Genomic DNA, 17,546 nt, shown 5'->3' with positions numbered 1-17,546 from the left:
ATTGCTGTGATCTAAGGAAACTCAGAAGTCAGGCCCTTCCTGGAGGGGGATTATGAAATCCTGGTAGGAAATAGTATATATATATATATATATATATATATATATAGGGGTCTTACTGTGGGAGGAAAGTGGAGTACCAAGGGAAATCCACATGGTTGAGCAGGTGACCCCCTACCTTTTCACATCTGTTCCAGGAATCAAATCCAAGACAGCTAGGTGAAAAGCAAGTGTGTTACTGCTGCGCCGCTCGACCACCCGAAAATAATAATAGCAGCAATATACTACTTCGCTAGAGATCATTTCCGTTTTTGCTAAATCAGTTGAGTGTAAGACTAGTAAGCTAGATGTCCAGTGTTTGATCAATAGATGACGAATTGAAATAGAAAATGACTACTGTTAAAGAAATGACTCAAAGATTTACACAAGTGTCAAATACCTAGCATGGACAATTGGCTTGCATTACGGGTAAAGCATTGTATTGTCATGGTATAATTTATTAAGTTAAGTAGTATAACTATAATAACAATGATATTTAACCTGTGTATTTATCTTAGCTAAGAGCTAGTAGTAACAAATTCTATAAATCTTGGGTTAAAGACCTATTAACACAACATCCATATTAATTAGATGCTGTCTCAGTTCTCCTACAATGTGAGTTTTATAATGATAAAGAAGATGTATGGCTATATTATACTTGAAAATGATATTATCTAAAAGATAATGTGTATGTTTATTTTGTAATTAGTTTAACAAATCACATTGATATATGTATTAATTACCCTCATATGATGATTTTCTTATGGGTTGAAATTTTCTGTGTTTACATATGAAATATGATTTTTGTTTTTAAAGATTTACATACCTAGTACATGGATGTTTTTGATTATCCAATTCAAAACAAATGATATCTGTTTTTATCATTACATTTATCCTGCATTGGTGAAACCTAGACCAGAATCTTCAGAATGTTAATGTTTTCTACTCAGATCAAATAAGCACTGTCCATGTGACATCACATCAAAATTAATTCTCCCCCACCCCCAACTTTTTATTAAAATGTGAGCATTCCAACAATAATACACTTATTGTACAATATAAATGGCTAGTATATTGTAGCACAAGCTATAGTTGAAGGGTTATACAGTAAAAGTAATTATGTGTAGACATATCAAATTACTTTCATTTTGATAAAAATGTTATCCTTTGTGCCTTTCATATCTCACCTTGTAGGTAACACTAATCAATATGTCATAACTGATGTAATTCTTACCAATACAGAGTGAAATACAATGCCTAGCTTATTCTGCACCTTCCTTACCATAATCACAAGATCACACACTTCTTTGTCTTCAGCAATTATCTACTTTAATCGCATCACGTAACCCTGAATATTGCAGAATTTTAGTTGAAATAAAGATGGCAGTATAGTGATATTGTAGGCTAGTTTTGGTACATACAAAGTTACGTACATAAATGATTTTAGGATGACTGTTTATACAATTTACACTACTTACTGTTACTTATACATAAATGTATGAAATATGTAATAAGATTTGTTCATATTGTTGTTGTAAAACTATATAGCACAAACTAAATGTTTTTTTTTTCTTTTTTTAATTTTCTTTGGAATAGCTAACACTACAAAAATAAACCATGTTTGATTTACCTGGGCTGTGTACCAGATTAAATCAAGGAAACATAATCATAAAATTGGCCTTCACCTTTGAAATTGATTTTTGGCAACTTTCATATCTTGTTGTATAAATGCATATAAGTATAAACCTTTTCTGAATACATGTTGTAATTTAAATAAGTCTGTCGAGTTTAAACACAAGATGTCATATTTTGTAAACTCATTGTGTGTATAAAGTTAAAGTTTTTATTGTAGTAACAATTTTGCTGTTTTTGTGTTAAGCATTAGGGAATTTGTTCTTACTTCAAGGTGGGTTGATTGATGGCTAGTCATTTAACTGTCCATGTGTTCGAATTTGCTTTAAATATGACGAGTAAAGTATGTCATGAAATTATATTCAATATGGATGATATACAACAAATACCATGTTTGACAGACAATAGCATCCTTAAACTTCCCGGGATTATGATCACTTATGATCTCTTCATAAAGAGTGTAGTATAGTATTGAACAGCCATGGTTTGTTGAGACATACGATATAGGATTATTTTCCAAAGTTAACAAAATGCAAGGCTTTGTGAAATGTCCTCAGATCCGTTTATTTGGCCGTAGAAAGTCTTCTTGAAGTCATGGTCATGTAGGATTAATGCTGGTCTTTTTTCCTGTTTTTTGAAGGAGTATTACAAGCATGTAAATGTTATTAAGTATGTAGGAATGAAAAAGCAAGCCAGGTGTAGACAATACACTGCATCCAAAATTAGTTAGGTTAGTCGGTTAGATCATTTGTCTACGTAACCTCAGGACTGCAATCGCTCTGTCGATTCATTGAGGTCACCAGTGAAAAAAAATTTCCACCTCAAAATGGCCCTAACTGTTTACAGTGTGGTAATCCCAGCAAGCATCCAAAGCTAATTTGTAGATGAATGAACTGTAGTAACTGTTCAACAAGTTTTGAAATGGAAAAGTGGGTAATATCCATTAATCAAACAATGATATGATTATATGATACTAATACAATCAAATATATATATATATATTCCATTTAGTAAGGAGGTTACAAATTCTATTTATAGTAACAGTGACCTCCATTTTTAACCAGGATAGTTGTAAGTAAGTGAGTGAAGTTTAATGACAATCATAAATCAGATAAGTTTGGTTGAGTGAGGATGTTATAAATATAATTTATAGAAACAGTAACATGTACAAGAGGTGACGACATTGAACAAGACTTTACATATTGTAACGATATTACAGTACATATGTAACTTTTTTGACTTGGAAAAGTTGATGATTGTGTGTGTATTAATATATGTGCACTGTACATTACAATTGGGTAACAAGAGAACCATGGGGCGGAACAATATATGCCCATCCTATGCCAAAAAAATTATTCAGTTGTGTGGAAATAGTAATAATGAGACAAACGTCAAAAGAGAGCTGAATGTTTTGATGATAAGTGAAAGCATATATAGTTTCAAAGAGATGGTGAAGAAATGAAAAAATCTCTGGACAAGGAAAGAATGCTGAAAAAGACAAAGGGAAATAACGCTTTGAAATGTTGTAAGAATTGGTTGAAAACTGAGGAAGGGGAGAAATCTGGACTAAATGAAATATAAAACTGTTGACAAAAAAAGGGTGGGGAGGGGGTTGGGGTTGGGGGGATAAGTCTTTCCAAAATTATAAAATCAGGTGATGATTTTCAACATTGATGTGAAATTTCTTTATTGGACACATTTTCATTATCAACATTTCTTTTGATAAGTAATGTTTTTTTTTACCTTTTGACCTTTTGATCTCAGGTGTAGTATTGGAGTGTGGTGAACATGAAAAAGGTCACTCTAAGCAAGAAGATATTTGGAGCAATATATTCATTATATCGTGGTGTTTGATATTCTGTTTAATGTTTAATGTAATGTATAAACAAATTTGGTATAAATGACAGTAGGTACATAAAGAGAAGGTGCTATGTTATTTACCAAAGTTCGGTCAATCTTTTACCTTAACAGCAAGTACCAATTGTTGGTTTCTAGGTCTTACCTTATCATCAATATGTAGTGGTGTCATTGAAAAAAAACTGACATGCAGGGATATCTGTTAGTTCCCACCTCAATTTAGTCTTATAAACATTCAGGCTTTGTTCAAGATGCTCTATTTTCTTTCATTAAAGTGGGGTTTTTTTTTTACAGTTAATCTGTATATTGCCTTATTTATAATAATTTCATTGTATTGAAAATCATACCATCGTAACCGGCTTTCTTTGTCAGGTATCTAAGTAAGAAACAAATTATTCACTAAATTTATCCCCCCAAGTTATCTGAAAAGTTATGTTCTTGAAAATTTTCTGATGTGCATAAAAATGTTGATCGTACTATGTGTTACATTTCTTAACAACAACTGGTACACGTCAAAGTGCCTGTTGTAGTTTATAGTACACTCAATAAGATTTGTGATGCTCATCAATATTTCAAATTATGCTAACTGCATTTTCAAAGCATCAGTTGTTGGATTATTTTAATTGAATAGTATGATAAATTGATGACATGGTCTCAATAAATTCTGATGACAATTTCAGGAACAAGTATTACTGATTTTAAATTTCATTGATTTTAATCATCTTTGTTGTTTTTATGTTGAATTTATTAAAGCTCATTGTACCTGTGTGTATTAAATCCATTGTGTGATTATATTGTTGCTACAAGTTTTTGTCTCCTATTGCTATTATTAAATTATTTTTAAACTCAATTACGTCTTTCTTATTTTCATTTCTATACGCCGCCGGAGGCAGTCGTATATTGGCGTCATCTCAGTCTGTCTGTCCATACGTCTGTCTGTACGTCCATTTCACGTGAATGCAACTCCTCCTAAACTAATTATCAGATTTTCACGAAACTTGCTCAATGTCACTACTACAATGGGTAGATGTGCATGAAGGGGTGATTTTTCGGTTCTTTGATTTTTGTAAGATTTATGCCATTTTCAACTTTGTATCTGTAGCTTGCTGTTAGTGGAGCTTTGTGAACGAACACCTCCTAAACTAATGATCAGATTTTCATAAAACTTGCTCAATGTCACTAATACAATGTTTTGATGTGCATGATGGGGCGATTTTAGGGTTCATTGGTTTTTGTAAGATTTATGATACAGACATGTTAAAAGCGATAATTAAATAGACCAATCGTGATCTTTACATTTTGTGGCAGCGTATATTGTGTCCATGGCACTCTTGTTTTGTTAAGTTGAACACTGAATATCAATTTTCAGAAGAGACATTACCAAAGTAACAATCACAGCATCTGTCCAAACACTTTTTTTTTTTTCATTTCTCAAAAATAATGCTTTTCCAGATAATTACTAAATAGTATTTTCTTTATTTTCTCTTTTAATGCTATTTGAAAAGTAGTGTTGTTTTCAATCTACCAAAGACATTTAATGGAATAAACAACATTAAAAACAGCTTGTTCATAGATTACAAATTTATTGATTTTTGAAGCACACTTAAAGTCCCAATACATACAACTTTCACTAAAATGAACTGATGAGAAATTACTAATATATAGATGTATTCAAAATTGACATATCTCAGAAATACTCGAGACGATATTGTGTGTTGGTATTTATACAACGGCAGTTGGAACTCATTCATTTTCAATAAGTCTCCATTTTGAACTGCCCACGACTGAATTTATGATCATTGCCATATTTGGAAAATCGGGCAACTGATGCATATATTGGGGCTTTAAGTTCTCACATTTGAAGATGTACAGATGATGAATGATATGAAAATGGGAAAATGATCATTTAATGTAAATGTGAAAATCTGACATTCTGACCATAATATTATCGATCAACACCACAGAGTTTCCTAGATGATATTGTTCATGCTCAAACCCATAATTCTATGCTCAACTTTCAATTTTAAGGTAAAGGGTACCATCAGGTTATACTTTCTACACATTCTTAAAAAAATCATCTGTGATTCATCTTTCAATATAAAGATTGAAATAACAGTGGTTACAAAATCAGACAAAAATACTGCAGTTTTTTTTATTGCATCATGGCCTTGTTATCCAACAAATATACCTATGAAATAAATGTTTATCTTAGAGTGATATCATCTATAGATATTGAAATGACTACCACAGCTTGCACTGTAACTTATCAATAGGGACCATAGATATTTAGAATTGTCCTTTTTCTGCAATATTTGTCTGAGTAATCAACCAACTGATAAAAACGATCTAAGTTCAGCTTCATTTGACCTGTGATTTATAAAACTTGTCACGATATTTTTCGTTCCTTTTAGAGCCTTGCAAAAATTTTTATCTCTAACAAACCAAATAAGGGGACAAACTGTCTGAAAAACCAGCAGTTCAATTTGAAGCCTTCATCAATATAATTGCCACAATGTACCCTTTATCTTAAATTTAATTTGTTACTCAAATTCATTCATTCCTAACTTTCAGTAGATTACCACTCCCCTGTAATGAGAATACATTTTTCTCCATTGCACTAATGGGTAATTACAATTAGTTACAAAAAATAGATTAAGCATGGAACATAAATTACAGTATGGGAGAGATTTTATGGATACTTACAAATTTTATAATTCACATTAAGTGTAAAGCCTTTCTAAAAATGTAGATCAAAGTATGAGATTAAACACACAACAACAACAAAAATACATATACCTAAACATTCATCATGGTGTTTGTTTATTGTGAAACAGTGAATAATTCTCAATCACCATCACTATTAAGATAATTCTCCACAGCTAAAGAATAAAAATGACCGGTTAGGAAAGATACATCAGCGCATTGTTCCCCGCCAACCCCTCATCTGCCCTTTTTGTCTTTTGTTGAAATTTCAAAGCACCATTCTACTAATATTTCCTTTTAAAATACCACTTTCTAGATTAATCAAGTTGTATTATCAAGAATACACATTTCAACATCAGCAGATGTCCACAGGGAAGATTGTACAAAAAACACACAGATATACAGGATGCATGTTCTTGATAAACCAATTCATGTCATGTTCAGACCAATTCTATTTCATAAAAACCTTGTAATTATGTTAATATATCGATTTGACATTCTGTTTCAAAGTACAAAGAAGTATACCTCTAAAGTTCTAACCATACTGGCAATCAAAGAAGTTCATGAACGTTTGGAGTCCTTGTCTTCAGACAAATACTGTACTACCTATATACATCAGTACTTTTAGCATTGCCTGTCTATATTTTCAAATCATAAACCAGCTGATGAGACAGAAACATATCTATCCCAGGACCTCAGGTTTTGTGTAGAGAAAGGTACCACATATAGAACATCATTAATAATTTGGTTAGAAGTAATAGACGGGAAAATGAACCAAGAATAGAAGTGATTTATTTTTTAAGTAGATGTTTTACATCAATAGCCTCAGGTTTCCTTTCAGTTCTTATTTTTATATTTGTGAGAGTAAAACTTTAATAGTGATTTTATGGCTTTATGATAACTGATATTGAATGTCATCTTGAATTTTCTCTTTCTTCCAGCATATTAAAGTACTTGCTTAGATGCAATGACATAAAAGTTTTCCCAGTCTTTCAAAGTTTTAAATCATTTTAGTCTATAAAACAATATATTATAACAGTAAAACTTGATTCTTTCTATATTAAGAATGGGACGTAGTGTAATAATACAAAGAATTCATTTTTGGCTCTTCATATCTTATGTAAGTAACTTACAGAAAGATATATACAATCTGTTCTTCTTGTAATGAAGAACAATTTAGGGTAAAAGATGATTCAGACTGGAGATACTTAATTTTCAAAGCACAGTCACATCAGGTAAAGAAACTACATCAATACATTCAGAAATTGTTTTTTTTTCTTGTATAATTTGAAGTTCATAATTTGTTCAGTGTTTAATTATGTCAGATATATAATACATATCTACTTCTTTGAAAAAAAAATGGGGTTTTTTTTCAGTAAAAAGCTGCACTGTAAGATATTTTGAAGCTACCAACCTTGACATTAAATCACACACCAATGATCACTACAATATTTTCAAAATAAGATATCTTTTTCCTCAAGTCTGTATTAGAGCTAAAGCATTTAGTGAAATAATTCTGCTGTAGTATTAGTCTGTGCTATGAATCTGTAGGCCCTCGACACCTTTCCTTTAATTCATTATGTACACATAGTAGGGCCTAATATCTCTCCAGTCGTCTTTGTACAGTTACCATTGACCTCTTGTTTTCTTTCCGTTATTTACACCCACAGCTAGCCATATTCTGATGTGATTCTCATGGTATGCCAAAGAATTTGAGTGAGCGATCCATACTGGCTGATGCTAAGAAGGTACCATTGTGTCCGAATCTAACACCAGTCGCTGTCGCAGTATGGTCATTAAACACCACCAGATCTTGCCATTGTTTACACAGGTAAACTCTGTATAACAGAATGATTTTTTTATAATTAATGCAACAAGAAAGACACAGTAATATTGATAGACACTGTACATTAATCAAATTGGTAAAAATATGTGTAACAAACAATAAGGATTTATTTAAATGTAGATTCTATTAAGTTAATAATATAATTAAAATTGTGTAAAGTTAATGGCATATTATACAAATTTGGAAAATAACAAAATTACCAGACCCATCTTTCTGACAATAAGGCATTAGCGATAAAATTACTTTGTCTATTGATCTTGGTAACAGTTAAGATTATCATTATGAATTTGTATGCAGTATAATCACAGCCTGATGAAAATGTAGCATGCCCACGGTATTACAGACACAGAATGCACAGTTATTCTTGTATAACTATTTTATTACAAAAACAAAAAAAACTTTTTCATTTATGGAAAAACATGTTTGGCTGAAAGGTTAAAACTCTTCCTATTGCACTTTAACGACAAATAATAAAAAAAGGCACAATACCTGACATCAGTGCCTGCAACAGCAAGGTAGGTACCACTCTGGTCAAAGGACAGTGACCTCACCTTAAAAATAAATACAAATGTTAAAATCTCATTAACTATTAATGGGGAACAGGTATTTACATATATGAATGAGAACTTTTAAGTTTGATACAAGAATTTAGATCACAATTTGTTTTCAACCGATAGTTGAGCATCCAAGAGAAAAGAATCAGTGGCTAGTAAAAGTTACCAAATCTTGACCATTCACACCTACAGTTAATGCAAGTAACTACATCAATGTAAATGTCTTCTTCCATCAGGAAAATTTTTCATATTAGTCACTGTATCAAAATTTTGGGAACACTCTCTTTAAAGTTATCTTCTATATTTCTTAGTGTTTATTTTCCTGAATATCTATTTACAAGAAACACATCTATATATTCAAAATAAAATTTATATATAAGCTAACAGATAGCCAAGGCAATTTTTCAATCTAGTATCAATGATAACATTTTAAACATTCATCTAGGAATTAAGCTGCTGTACATTTTAAAATTATATGGGTGACCTAACATATTTACAAAACAATTTAAGAAAGTAAATGTTAACGTCTTTTAAACTTACATCATATTTGTCACTAAGTTGTAAAGTCTTGAAGTTCTTCAATTTTCTCAAATCCCAAAGTTTGACAACAGAATCCTCCGCAGATGTAGCCAAGTAGTAACCTGGGGAAGAAAGTCATTAGAAGAACCTATCAAGTGTACTACAAGAGTATTTATAGCACAATACAACACTGAATAGTATTAGACTATTCCAAAAATATATGTATTTGGAGGAAGGAAACAGGAGACAAGGAGGCACTAATATTCCAAAAATATATGTATCTGGATAGAGGAAGGCCAGGAAGCATTAATTCTAATAACACAATAACAAAATATAAGTGATGGGTTCTAAAGTGAAAACAAAATATGTATCTTAGATGGGACCATGAAAATTTATTTCATGGAGGAGGAGGTGGGGGGCGTTATTTAATACCTCCTTGGCCAACTCTGACAAACATTCATTTCTGATTGCCCTGTTATGGTGACATCACATTTAAATCCTATAACACTGAACAGAATAACATAACACAGAGGTAAAGCGTAAAGCAGGGCTGCCGTGTATTAGTTCCTGATGATATTGGGAGATTTACAGATGATATATAAGAATCAAACTATCTCAAAATATTTGGATTGATTAATTCAATGTCACAAATAAACTAATGTAAAATATATACAATATATATAAATGTGTGTGTAAAGGAATATTCCATAACAAAAAGACATGCCAATAGCTTGTTTTGAGAGGCCAAGAAACAAGATGTTAAACTTTCCACTGTAGAGGGAAAGGTGTTGGAACTGTAACTGGTCTTGGTGGGTACTGAAATCTATTGATTTAAGAGAAGGATAACTAACCATTTTCTGAGAAAGCAATGCTTGTTATGGGACCCTGGTGACCAGGGAAGTTAGCCACATTGGCTCGCTCCTTCAGATCCCAGATCTTGATCATAGAGTCCTCTGTGCCAGTGCCAAAGATCAAACCATCAGGATGAAACTGTGCACATGTCAAGGCTGCAAGATAAAAAGTAAAACTTGTTTAAATACATAATACTAATGGTAAATATTAAGGGTTATTCCAGTACTACTGCCACTTCACCTCAAATTACATTTATCCTTGGTTTGACTTCGTTTTTTCCTTCTGAGCAAATTATTAATCAACTTCTATGGATGGTAACCCTTAACAAAAACCAGAAGTCCTAGAGTGGGATATGGGTTTAACTGGTAAAGGCCGAACTATGGCAAACCATATGTACCCTATGAACAGTTTAAATATTCACTGAAGTAACAGCATGGACATGAAGGTCTGAAAATATTACAGATGCGTCAATATGTACGACCAATAAAACATGAAGAAATGTAATGGCTTTCAAAAAGCAGTCAGTATTTACCATGTTGAGAAGCTGGATCATTGACTTTGGTGAGAACTCTGCCGGCACGAAGATCTGAAAATGCCCAGTGCTGAGAGGCAGAAAAAAACCCCACATAAATTAACTATATCTGGATAATTTAGTTTTTCAAAATATGCCCAATATATTGTCTTACATTCTGGATTACAAAAAATGTTTATAGTAAATTTAGTACAATGTCATAATAAACAAGTTACAACTCTATTTAGAAATATCCAGGAGCTTTTTGTTGTGACATCCTCTTTTAATAGTATATCAAACATTTTGAAAGCTTTACTGTATCATATGTATACCTACCATGTCTGTGGATGAGCTGAGAAGGTAGTCACCAGTAGCGTGGAGACTGATGCCTGTGACAGGAGCCTCGTGAGCTCTAATGACCTGGGCACACTGGGCTGTCTGTACACCCCACACACGAATGGTACAGTCAGGGGAGGCAGTGAATACCAACTCCTAAACACAGCAAAACATTCATTGTTATCTGAGAGTAGCATGAGATCACTAGAGTCTATTTGTTCTACTTGGCCAAGAATGTCAATTTGTCAGATATCTTATATCAAACTAAAATTATGTTGCTGTTGAACCAAAATTCATTTCATTTGAACATTTTATACTGAAGTAGAAAACATAACTCATGAGAAACAATAAACCTGATCTTATTGTATATTGTCATATATCATATTAGGATGCAAATGCTTTTCATTTAACAGCTGTTCCACATACTAAGCAGGGTTTCATGTTTTTCATTTGATTTATTGCTCAGGGATGTAAATTCATATTCAGTGTTTAACTACACAAACACATATAAAGAATTACTACCATCCTGACCTACACTATCAGTAAAATGTCCAGTCTCAAGTTATGGTGCCAAGAGATTTGTACAAGGCTAAAAGTGGCTTACCTCTTCTGGATGATAAATAACACTGGTAACCTTCTTTGTGTGACCTTTGAGAATGGCCATGACTTGTTCTGTATCCTTGTTAAATACCACAGCATTTTTATCATTTCCACCTTTCAATAAAACAAGTCACTAAATTTAACAAAAATATTTTGACAACATCGCATTATTCAGTGAAGCATCTTAAATATATCACTAAGAATTGATCTAATCTATTAAACAATAATTGGCATTTACATGTAAATAAAAGAACACATTTTTTGCCCCCTGTTCTTCATAAATGTTTTTCTGACCGAACACGAAGAAATTCGAAAGTATGTATGGATCGGATACTATTCCAGAGTTGCCGGTTCATATTTTCCATGACTTTATCATTAAACTTTGCTATATAACTATGAAGTTTACATAATGTCCAAGATTATGATATTTACCAGTAACAATTTTGGATGTATCCTTCAGACACACATCGAGAGATAAAATTCCAGGCACACTAGCACTGTGTAATCCCTGGAAAAATCAATTTGAAAACATTTCAAAACATGACATTTCACATGAAAATAGCTCATTTTATGTTGTTTTGTACAATGAACATCTATAAAACATTTTGAAAGGATTATATAAAAAATGTCAGTAATAATTTTAAAGTTTGTCACACTTAATAATTTCATATAGGAAGTTTGGAGCACTACAATATTTTTTCATTTCTATGCTCTAGAACAATTTTGTGCAACTGTCCATGCAAAAACAGATGAAGCAAAAAAATAAAGGGCAAAAAAAAAATCCATTTTGTTGCTAAGAAAACCAAAATATTGAAACGCCTGAACAACTTTATTATTCTCCACTGTTAAGATTATTTTCCCTATTTGGACTTATAAATTGAATGGTAATGGCGCTGTGTATGGTTGTTTACTTACTGTATGGGAAGCCAGCTGTCTGTAAGTCTTGATGTCTTCAACAATGGCCAAACCTTCAGGAACAGTCTTACCTCTCTAAATTTGATAGAAAATAATAATTCACAAATAAGTATATCAGCCCAAGAGCTAATGCAAGAGCAATGATCAGGAACATAGCATTTATCATACAGAACAGTTTTAACACATGCTTTTTAAAATGTAGTAGAGAGTTCATAAAATGATTTCATACTTGGCAATGACTGGCTCCCATTAGATGTATATCAGTATTTGTATGCTGGTTTCTGATTTGATTATGGGTAAATGATTTGCCATAGCTAGTTCATTGCAATATTTCAGGTTGGTAATACAGTAATATGTAAGTGCTATATAACATAATTTTAAATATTATTTGATATTTGCTATATAACATAATTTTAAATATTATTTGATAACAAACAAGTTAAAATTTCAGTTTTCATTATCTATGGAATACCCTGAAGCTCATGGTTACATTGTGATGTCATTGAAATGATTCAATATTTTTACCTTTTTTCGTTCTGCTGTAAGTAGGGTAGCTTTGTCTTGCAGCTGCAAAAATAATTTTTATTACAGTGTATTTTTTAAACTTTCTTTTTGTACTTCCTAAACACTTAAATACTTCCATGCCAGATAGTTTCTTTACTAGTAGATATTGACTATTTCAAAACATTTTTCTCTTTGACTAAAACCTATTCTTTATATTTACACATACATTTTAGGCCTCTCTGAGACAAATTTTCTTGGGTTAAAACCAAATCTACCAACAAAAAATTGTTTCCAAGTCTAGTTTATACATCCATAATCTACAGCTCATTTTACTGGTACAGATAAATAAAGAGCATTGCCCTACCTTCTGTAGAACCTCATCACTCATGCCTGCCTCCTCCATTGGCTGTTGGGCAGCCTCTGGATTGGCTTCTGCTCCATATGCCTGTAAACACAGAAAACAACAAGATGAATGTCATGAAATACAAAAATAACAAAAAATTCTTACAGCTCTCATCAAATGTTTCTTTGCATAAAAACAGGATTGACCAAAATTTATATCTTTCAATAAATAATAATCTTCTGATAAGAATACAAATTACAACTTCTGCTGATTTCCACTCACTGGTTGTTGGGGAGGAGCTGTGTATCCTGGAGCAGCCACGCCTGCCTGAGGTTTCAGAGTAGCCAAGGCTAAAGAAACCGAAGAAATGACTCATAAGCAAGTTTGCTTTTTTTCAAGATTAGTAAGTACATCAACCTCTCTTTTATCTTACTTTCTTGATAAAAAATACCAGAATATAGTGATTTTTTTTTCAATATTCACAATGTAATGTGATCCAGTAAAAAAAAAAGGATCCTTTAACATTTATTCCTTTTATTATCCCTGTTCATACCTTCTCTGGCAGCGGAGACTTCCTTAGTGAGACGAGCGATGACACGACAAGCAGCATCGTGCTGGTACAGAGCATGAGACAATTCTACAGATGTAATAAAGCACATTTATTAGCATACACATTATCACATTTAATCACACTTCATAAAAGACATCTGACAAAAACTTTTCTCAATTGGTAATGCGTTTTCTCTAATGACTCATCATTATATCAAGAACTTTTTAACATTGCTAACTTCAGCTCCAAAACAAGAAAAAACAGTTAGTTACTATCATTTTCTTGTATATTATTAAATCACCGGTTCTGTCTGATAATAAACTGTAAGGGGTGAGAAAGTTAAATTCATATAAGTAATTACCTTGTCTGGCTGTCTGAAGCTGCTGTCTCAATGTGAAACTGTGTAACATGACAGCATCCTACAAAATACAAAGTGTTCATGTTAATCAATAGTATCAAATTCCAACAATACAAAGAGTAGAGAAATTGTAAATTCTGTAACATCATCCCCACCTTACCATCACAGATTTTGTTACCATTTTAATCTAACAGTAGGACTAAATGATGTTCAATAAATTAACAAGATTTTGGTTTCCCATGCATAATACCAATTATATTAAAATTCCTAAAGATCTGTTTTAGCATTGACACAGGCCCATCCAAACACTTTTTGTTGACTACTGTATAGCAGAACATATAGCTTCTGTTATACTATAAATGTGGCTCACTTCACAATGTAACAAAATCACACCATTTCCATTCTCTTATCCCTGGTAGACATGCTCTGAGCAATACTAAAGTGAGGTTTGGTTGCTAGTTGGCATTTTTGCATACTGAAGTTCATGCTAAATGTTTCTTTCTGCTAACCTCTAACAGGACAAAATGATGATTTATCTGAAACATTTCTCAACTTGCCAAAAATTAGTGAGACGTCTCTCCAAAATTAGGGTACTCACAAAAACTGTCTAGGATTACAGAGTTTTATGAACAATTATTCTTACTACTACTACAGCATGTACAGTAATTTACCACCTACCCATTCATCTTGAAGAGATTTAAGAATGGCTGGAATACTTGTTGCTGATGCAGGTCTTGGCTTAACAAGAGGGGAAGCTGAAGTAGAAAAAACAGCAATTTCATAGAAGCATGAAAACACATTGACCATGCAATTCCTTCATTATGTGGGCTATTACTTAGTGTTGCAGAATCATCTGTTGAAATTTAATACTTATTTGGATTCAGAAGCACAGAGAGATCTTATAAACAATCAAATCATTTTTATTTTAAATATTCTCAAACTTTTTGATAATTGGTCAGTTTCAATCACCCCTGGTACCACAGTAGTCTTCAGCTGGTCATATACATCAATGTATGTTATACCTTTGATCTCCATCAGCATGTCTGTAGACAGTTTTTCCCCATTCATGGGATCTGTTCCATTTTCTTTGATATATTTTTCAATCAGCCGCCTTTCATAGATGTGGCCAGAAGCTGAAGAAATGACTGGTTGTTCTGGAACCTCATTACTGACTAAAAGAAAAAATACAGGCTTACGGCTATTGTTATTTGCAGTATAAAGAAGGTTATTGAAGGCACAATAAATTACATAATCGTAAAAAATGGCATGACAATGAACAGTTAGTATTAGATTGATGATTCAACGCAAATACTATCAATGTAATTTTTATTTACTTTTTCATTATCAATGAAAATGGAAAATCGGGATCTGGTTATTTTTTTCTTTCTTTTTTTGTTTAACTTTTGACACCATATTATCAAATATACGTCAATATTATCAAACGATTTAGGCATACAAAGTATCCATACATTGCTGTCATAATATTTGAATTTACGAGTAACAGCTGACCAGAAAAGACGGGGGACAAGGGGATTGAGCGAAATCCAGCAATATCTAGATCTTATAAGTGGTTGGTGTCATACATTGCAGAAAATGCTGCAGTAAGGAGTAAGGAGATAATAGTTGTTCGAATAGTAACTCCAGTCTGCATGTACAAAGAGGAAACCAATAATAATGTTCATGCGCGTTTGACTTTGTTTCAAATTTACGTCTGAGCGACGAACGGAAAGCCGGTGCCATGTGTTCTCAACACGGTTACTTTCAGAAAAAATATTAATCGAACGACATCATACAGAAAGGAGAAGGGGCATATATCAATATTTCATGCATTCCGGACATGAGATATGCAATATATAGTTAAATTACAATGATCTAAGGAAAAATATAATTTTCTTACTTGCACAGCACAGCGCCATGTTGCTTGTGTCACGTGACTTTGAAATATTCTATGTAAAATTAGACAGGATAATGGATGTCCGCTTATCCGGATCTTGTCATAAGTCCATACTTGAACACGGAGTTATTGTAAAAGAAAATTACAAGAAAAATAGATGCGTTTTATCACAGGATAAACAAAAACTGAGACCTTCAGTATGACCGCCTTTGCGAAAGGACAACCATCAAAAGTTGTTGTGATGCAAATCACCTCTGGGAAAAAAAAAAGAAAAAAAACATCGATATTTTATTAAAACAGATATGAAGGTATTCCTTCCGTCAGAGACGTATATAACACATATGTGTTATATACGTCTCTGCTTCCGTGCAGCCCGACAGGAGACCCGTCATTGAAAATATCTGTAAAAAAATGCAGTTTACACACCAGTAAACAACAAAAAATTAAAATTATTTCTTAAGTATACTCCTTTGTCTGATTGACACCAACCGGTCCATTTACGTCAAATGTTACGAACGCGTCTCAATTTTTTGTCTTTTATGGTTAACAAGACATCTGATTTATTACATAACATATCTAATAAATAAGATATCTTATATAATGGAGGTCATTGGGCCTTATCGCTCATATGTTCTGCAGTTAATACAAATGATTTTGGTAACTTTCATATTCACTCCAAATTTTATCAAAAGATCGAGATTTTTGGATATAGTTGACTCCTGTAATGTTCGGACAAAATTGGTAGCGTATCATCTCAGCATGCTATTGGCCAATATCAATAACCTCTTGGTTACTGTTAAGTTGTTAACCACTTCAACACATATAACCGCTGTTAACCTATTTTTAAATGTATTAGGTTCATTCACCCAAGCGTGACACCGCATCACACCATTAAGCCACGAAACTACTGAAGCGAAGTTACACCACGGACTTATATACACATGTGTATATAAGTCCGTGGTTACACCAAGAAAGGCGAGACAGTCCAAGGTCATTGGTTAGAAACCCGAAATGAAAGAAGGCGAATAAAATAGATATATTTATTATCATTTTACTCGGAGAAAATGAAAGAATGAGTTGTGTGATAATCAAGAATGTCAAAGATTGAAGTAGTGCGGATGTGCTGGTCATTGGAATAGGAACAACATGGGATTGGTATGATACAATGATGGTGTACGATCTCTCGTTTTGTATTTCAATATATGGTAAATTTTCTTTCTTCATAACACCGATTCTGGGTTTTTGCACTTTTCACCCGTCAGGGACGAGTTCCAGAAGGACGAGCGTGAAAGACTGTAGAATGGAAATCTATTATTTATTTGGTATACTGTATTATCTATACGACATTACGGATTAGTAAAGGCGCTAATCATTTATGTAATCCTTTCAAGCAACATATGGAATTACATTAACAATGACACAGATCATCAACAAAATGTTTGTGTAAAGTGATGAACTGGAATCGAGACAATGTGGGAGAACAAAACGGCTAATTACTCCATCAGCAAATCTTTAATTAAGACATCCAACGTAATG

At 32.6% G+C, this 17,546-nt stretch overlaps 1 protein-coding gene across 1 annotated transcript; it reads right to left on the bottom strand.

The window, feature by feature from the left end:
• Positions 1-5,100: 5,100 nt before the first annotated feature.
• On the bottom strand, positions 5,101-16,034 carry LOC132555656 (pre-mRNA-processing factor 19-like). Its single transcript, XM_060220006.1, has 17 exons — positions 16,014-16,034; positions 15,139-15,288; positions 14,795-14,871; positions 14,120-14,177; positions 13,762-13,845; positions 13,491-13,558; positions 13,230-13,310; positions 12,887-12,928; positions 12,362-12,436; positions 11,879-11,954; positions 11,451-11,560; positions 10,847-11,002; positions 10,532-10,601; positions 9,999-10,154; positions 9,169-9,269; positions 8,564-8,625; positions 5,101-8,066 (listed from the first exon to the last, which is right to left on the bottom strand). Exons 1-17 carry the CDS (start codon positions 16,030-16,032, stop codon positions 7,922-7,924), a joined length of 1,530 nt encoding a protein of 509 aa, XP_060075989.1. The 5' UTR covers positions 16,033-16,034; the 3' UTR covers positions 5,101-7,921.
• Positions 16,035-17,546: the final 1,512 nt, after the last annotated feature.

Source organism: Ylistrum balloti, unplaced genomic scaffold, assembly GCF_031769215.1.
Source record: "Ylistrum balloti isolate Yb309-2 unplaced genomic scaffold, AGI_CSIRO_Ybal_v1 Utg370510, whole genome shotgun sequence".
NCBI classification, from domain to species: domain Eukaryota; kingdom Metazoa; phylum Mollusca; class Bivalvia; order Pectinida; family Pectinidae; genus Ylistrum; species Ylistrum balloti.
This window is presented reverse-complemented; position numbering and strand designations above follow the sequence as displayed.

Excerpts from the sequence above, each read along its gene's own strand:
- LOC132555656 (XM_060220006.1), bottom strand. Across the intron at positions 12,437-12,886 it reads TTACAGCAGAACGAAAAAAG|AGAGGTAAGACTGTTCCTGA; the intron begins GTAAAAATATTG and ends TATCAAATTTAG. Across the intron at positions 9,270-9,998 it reads CATTGCTTTCTCAGAAAATG|GTTACTACTTGGCTACATCT; the intron begins GTTAGTTATCCT and ends TTTCTTCCCCAG.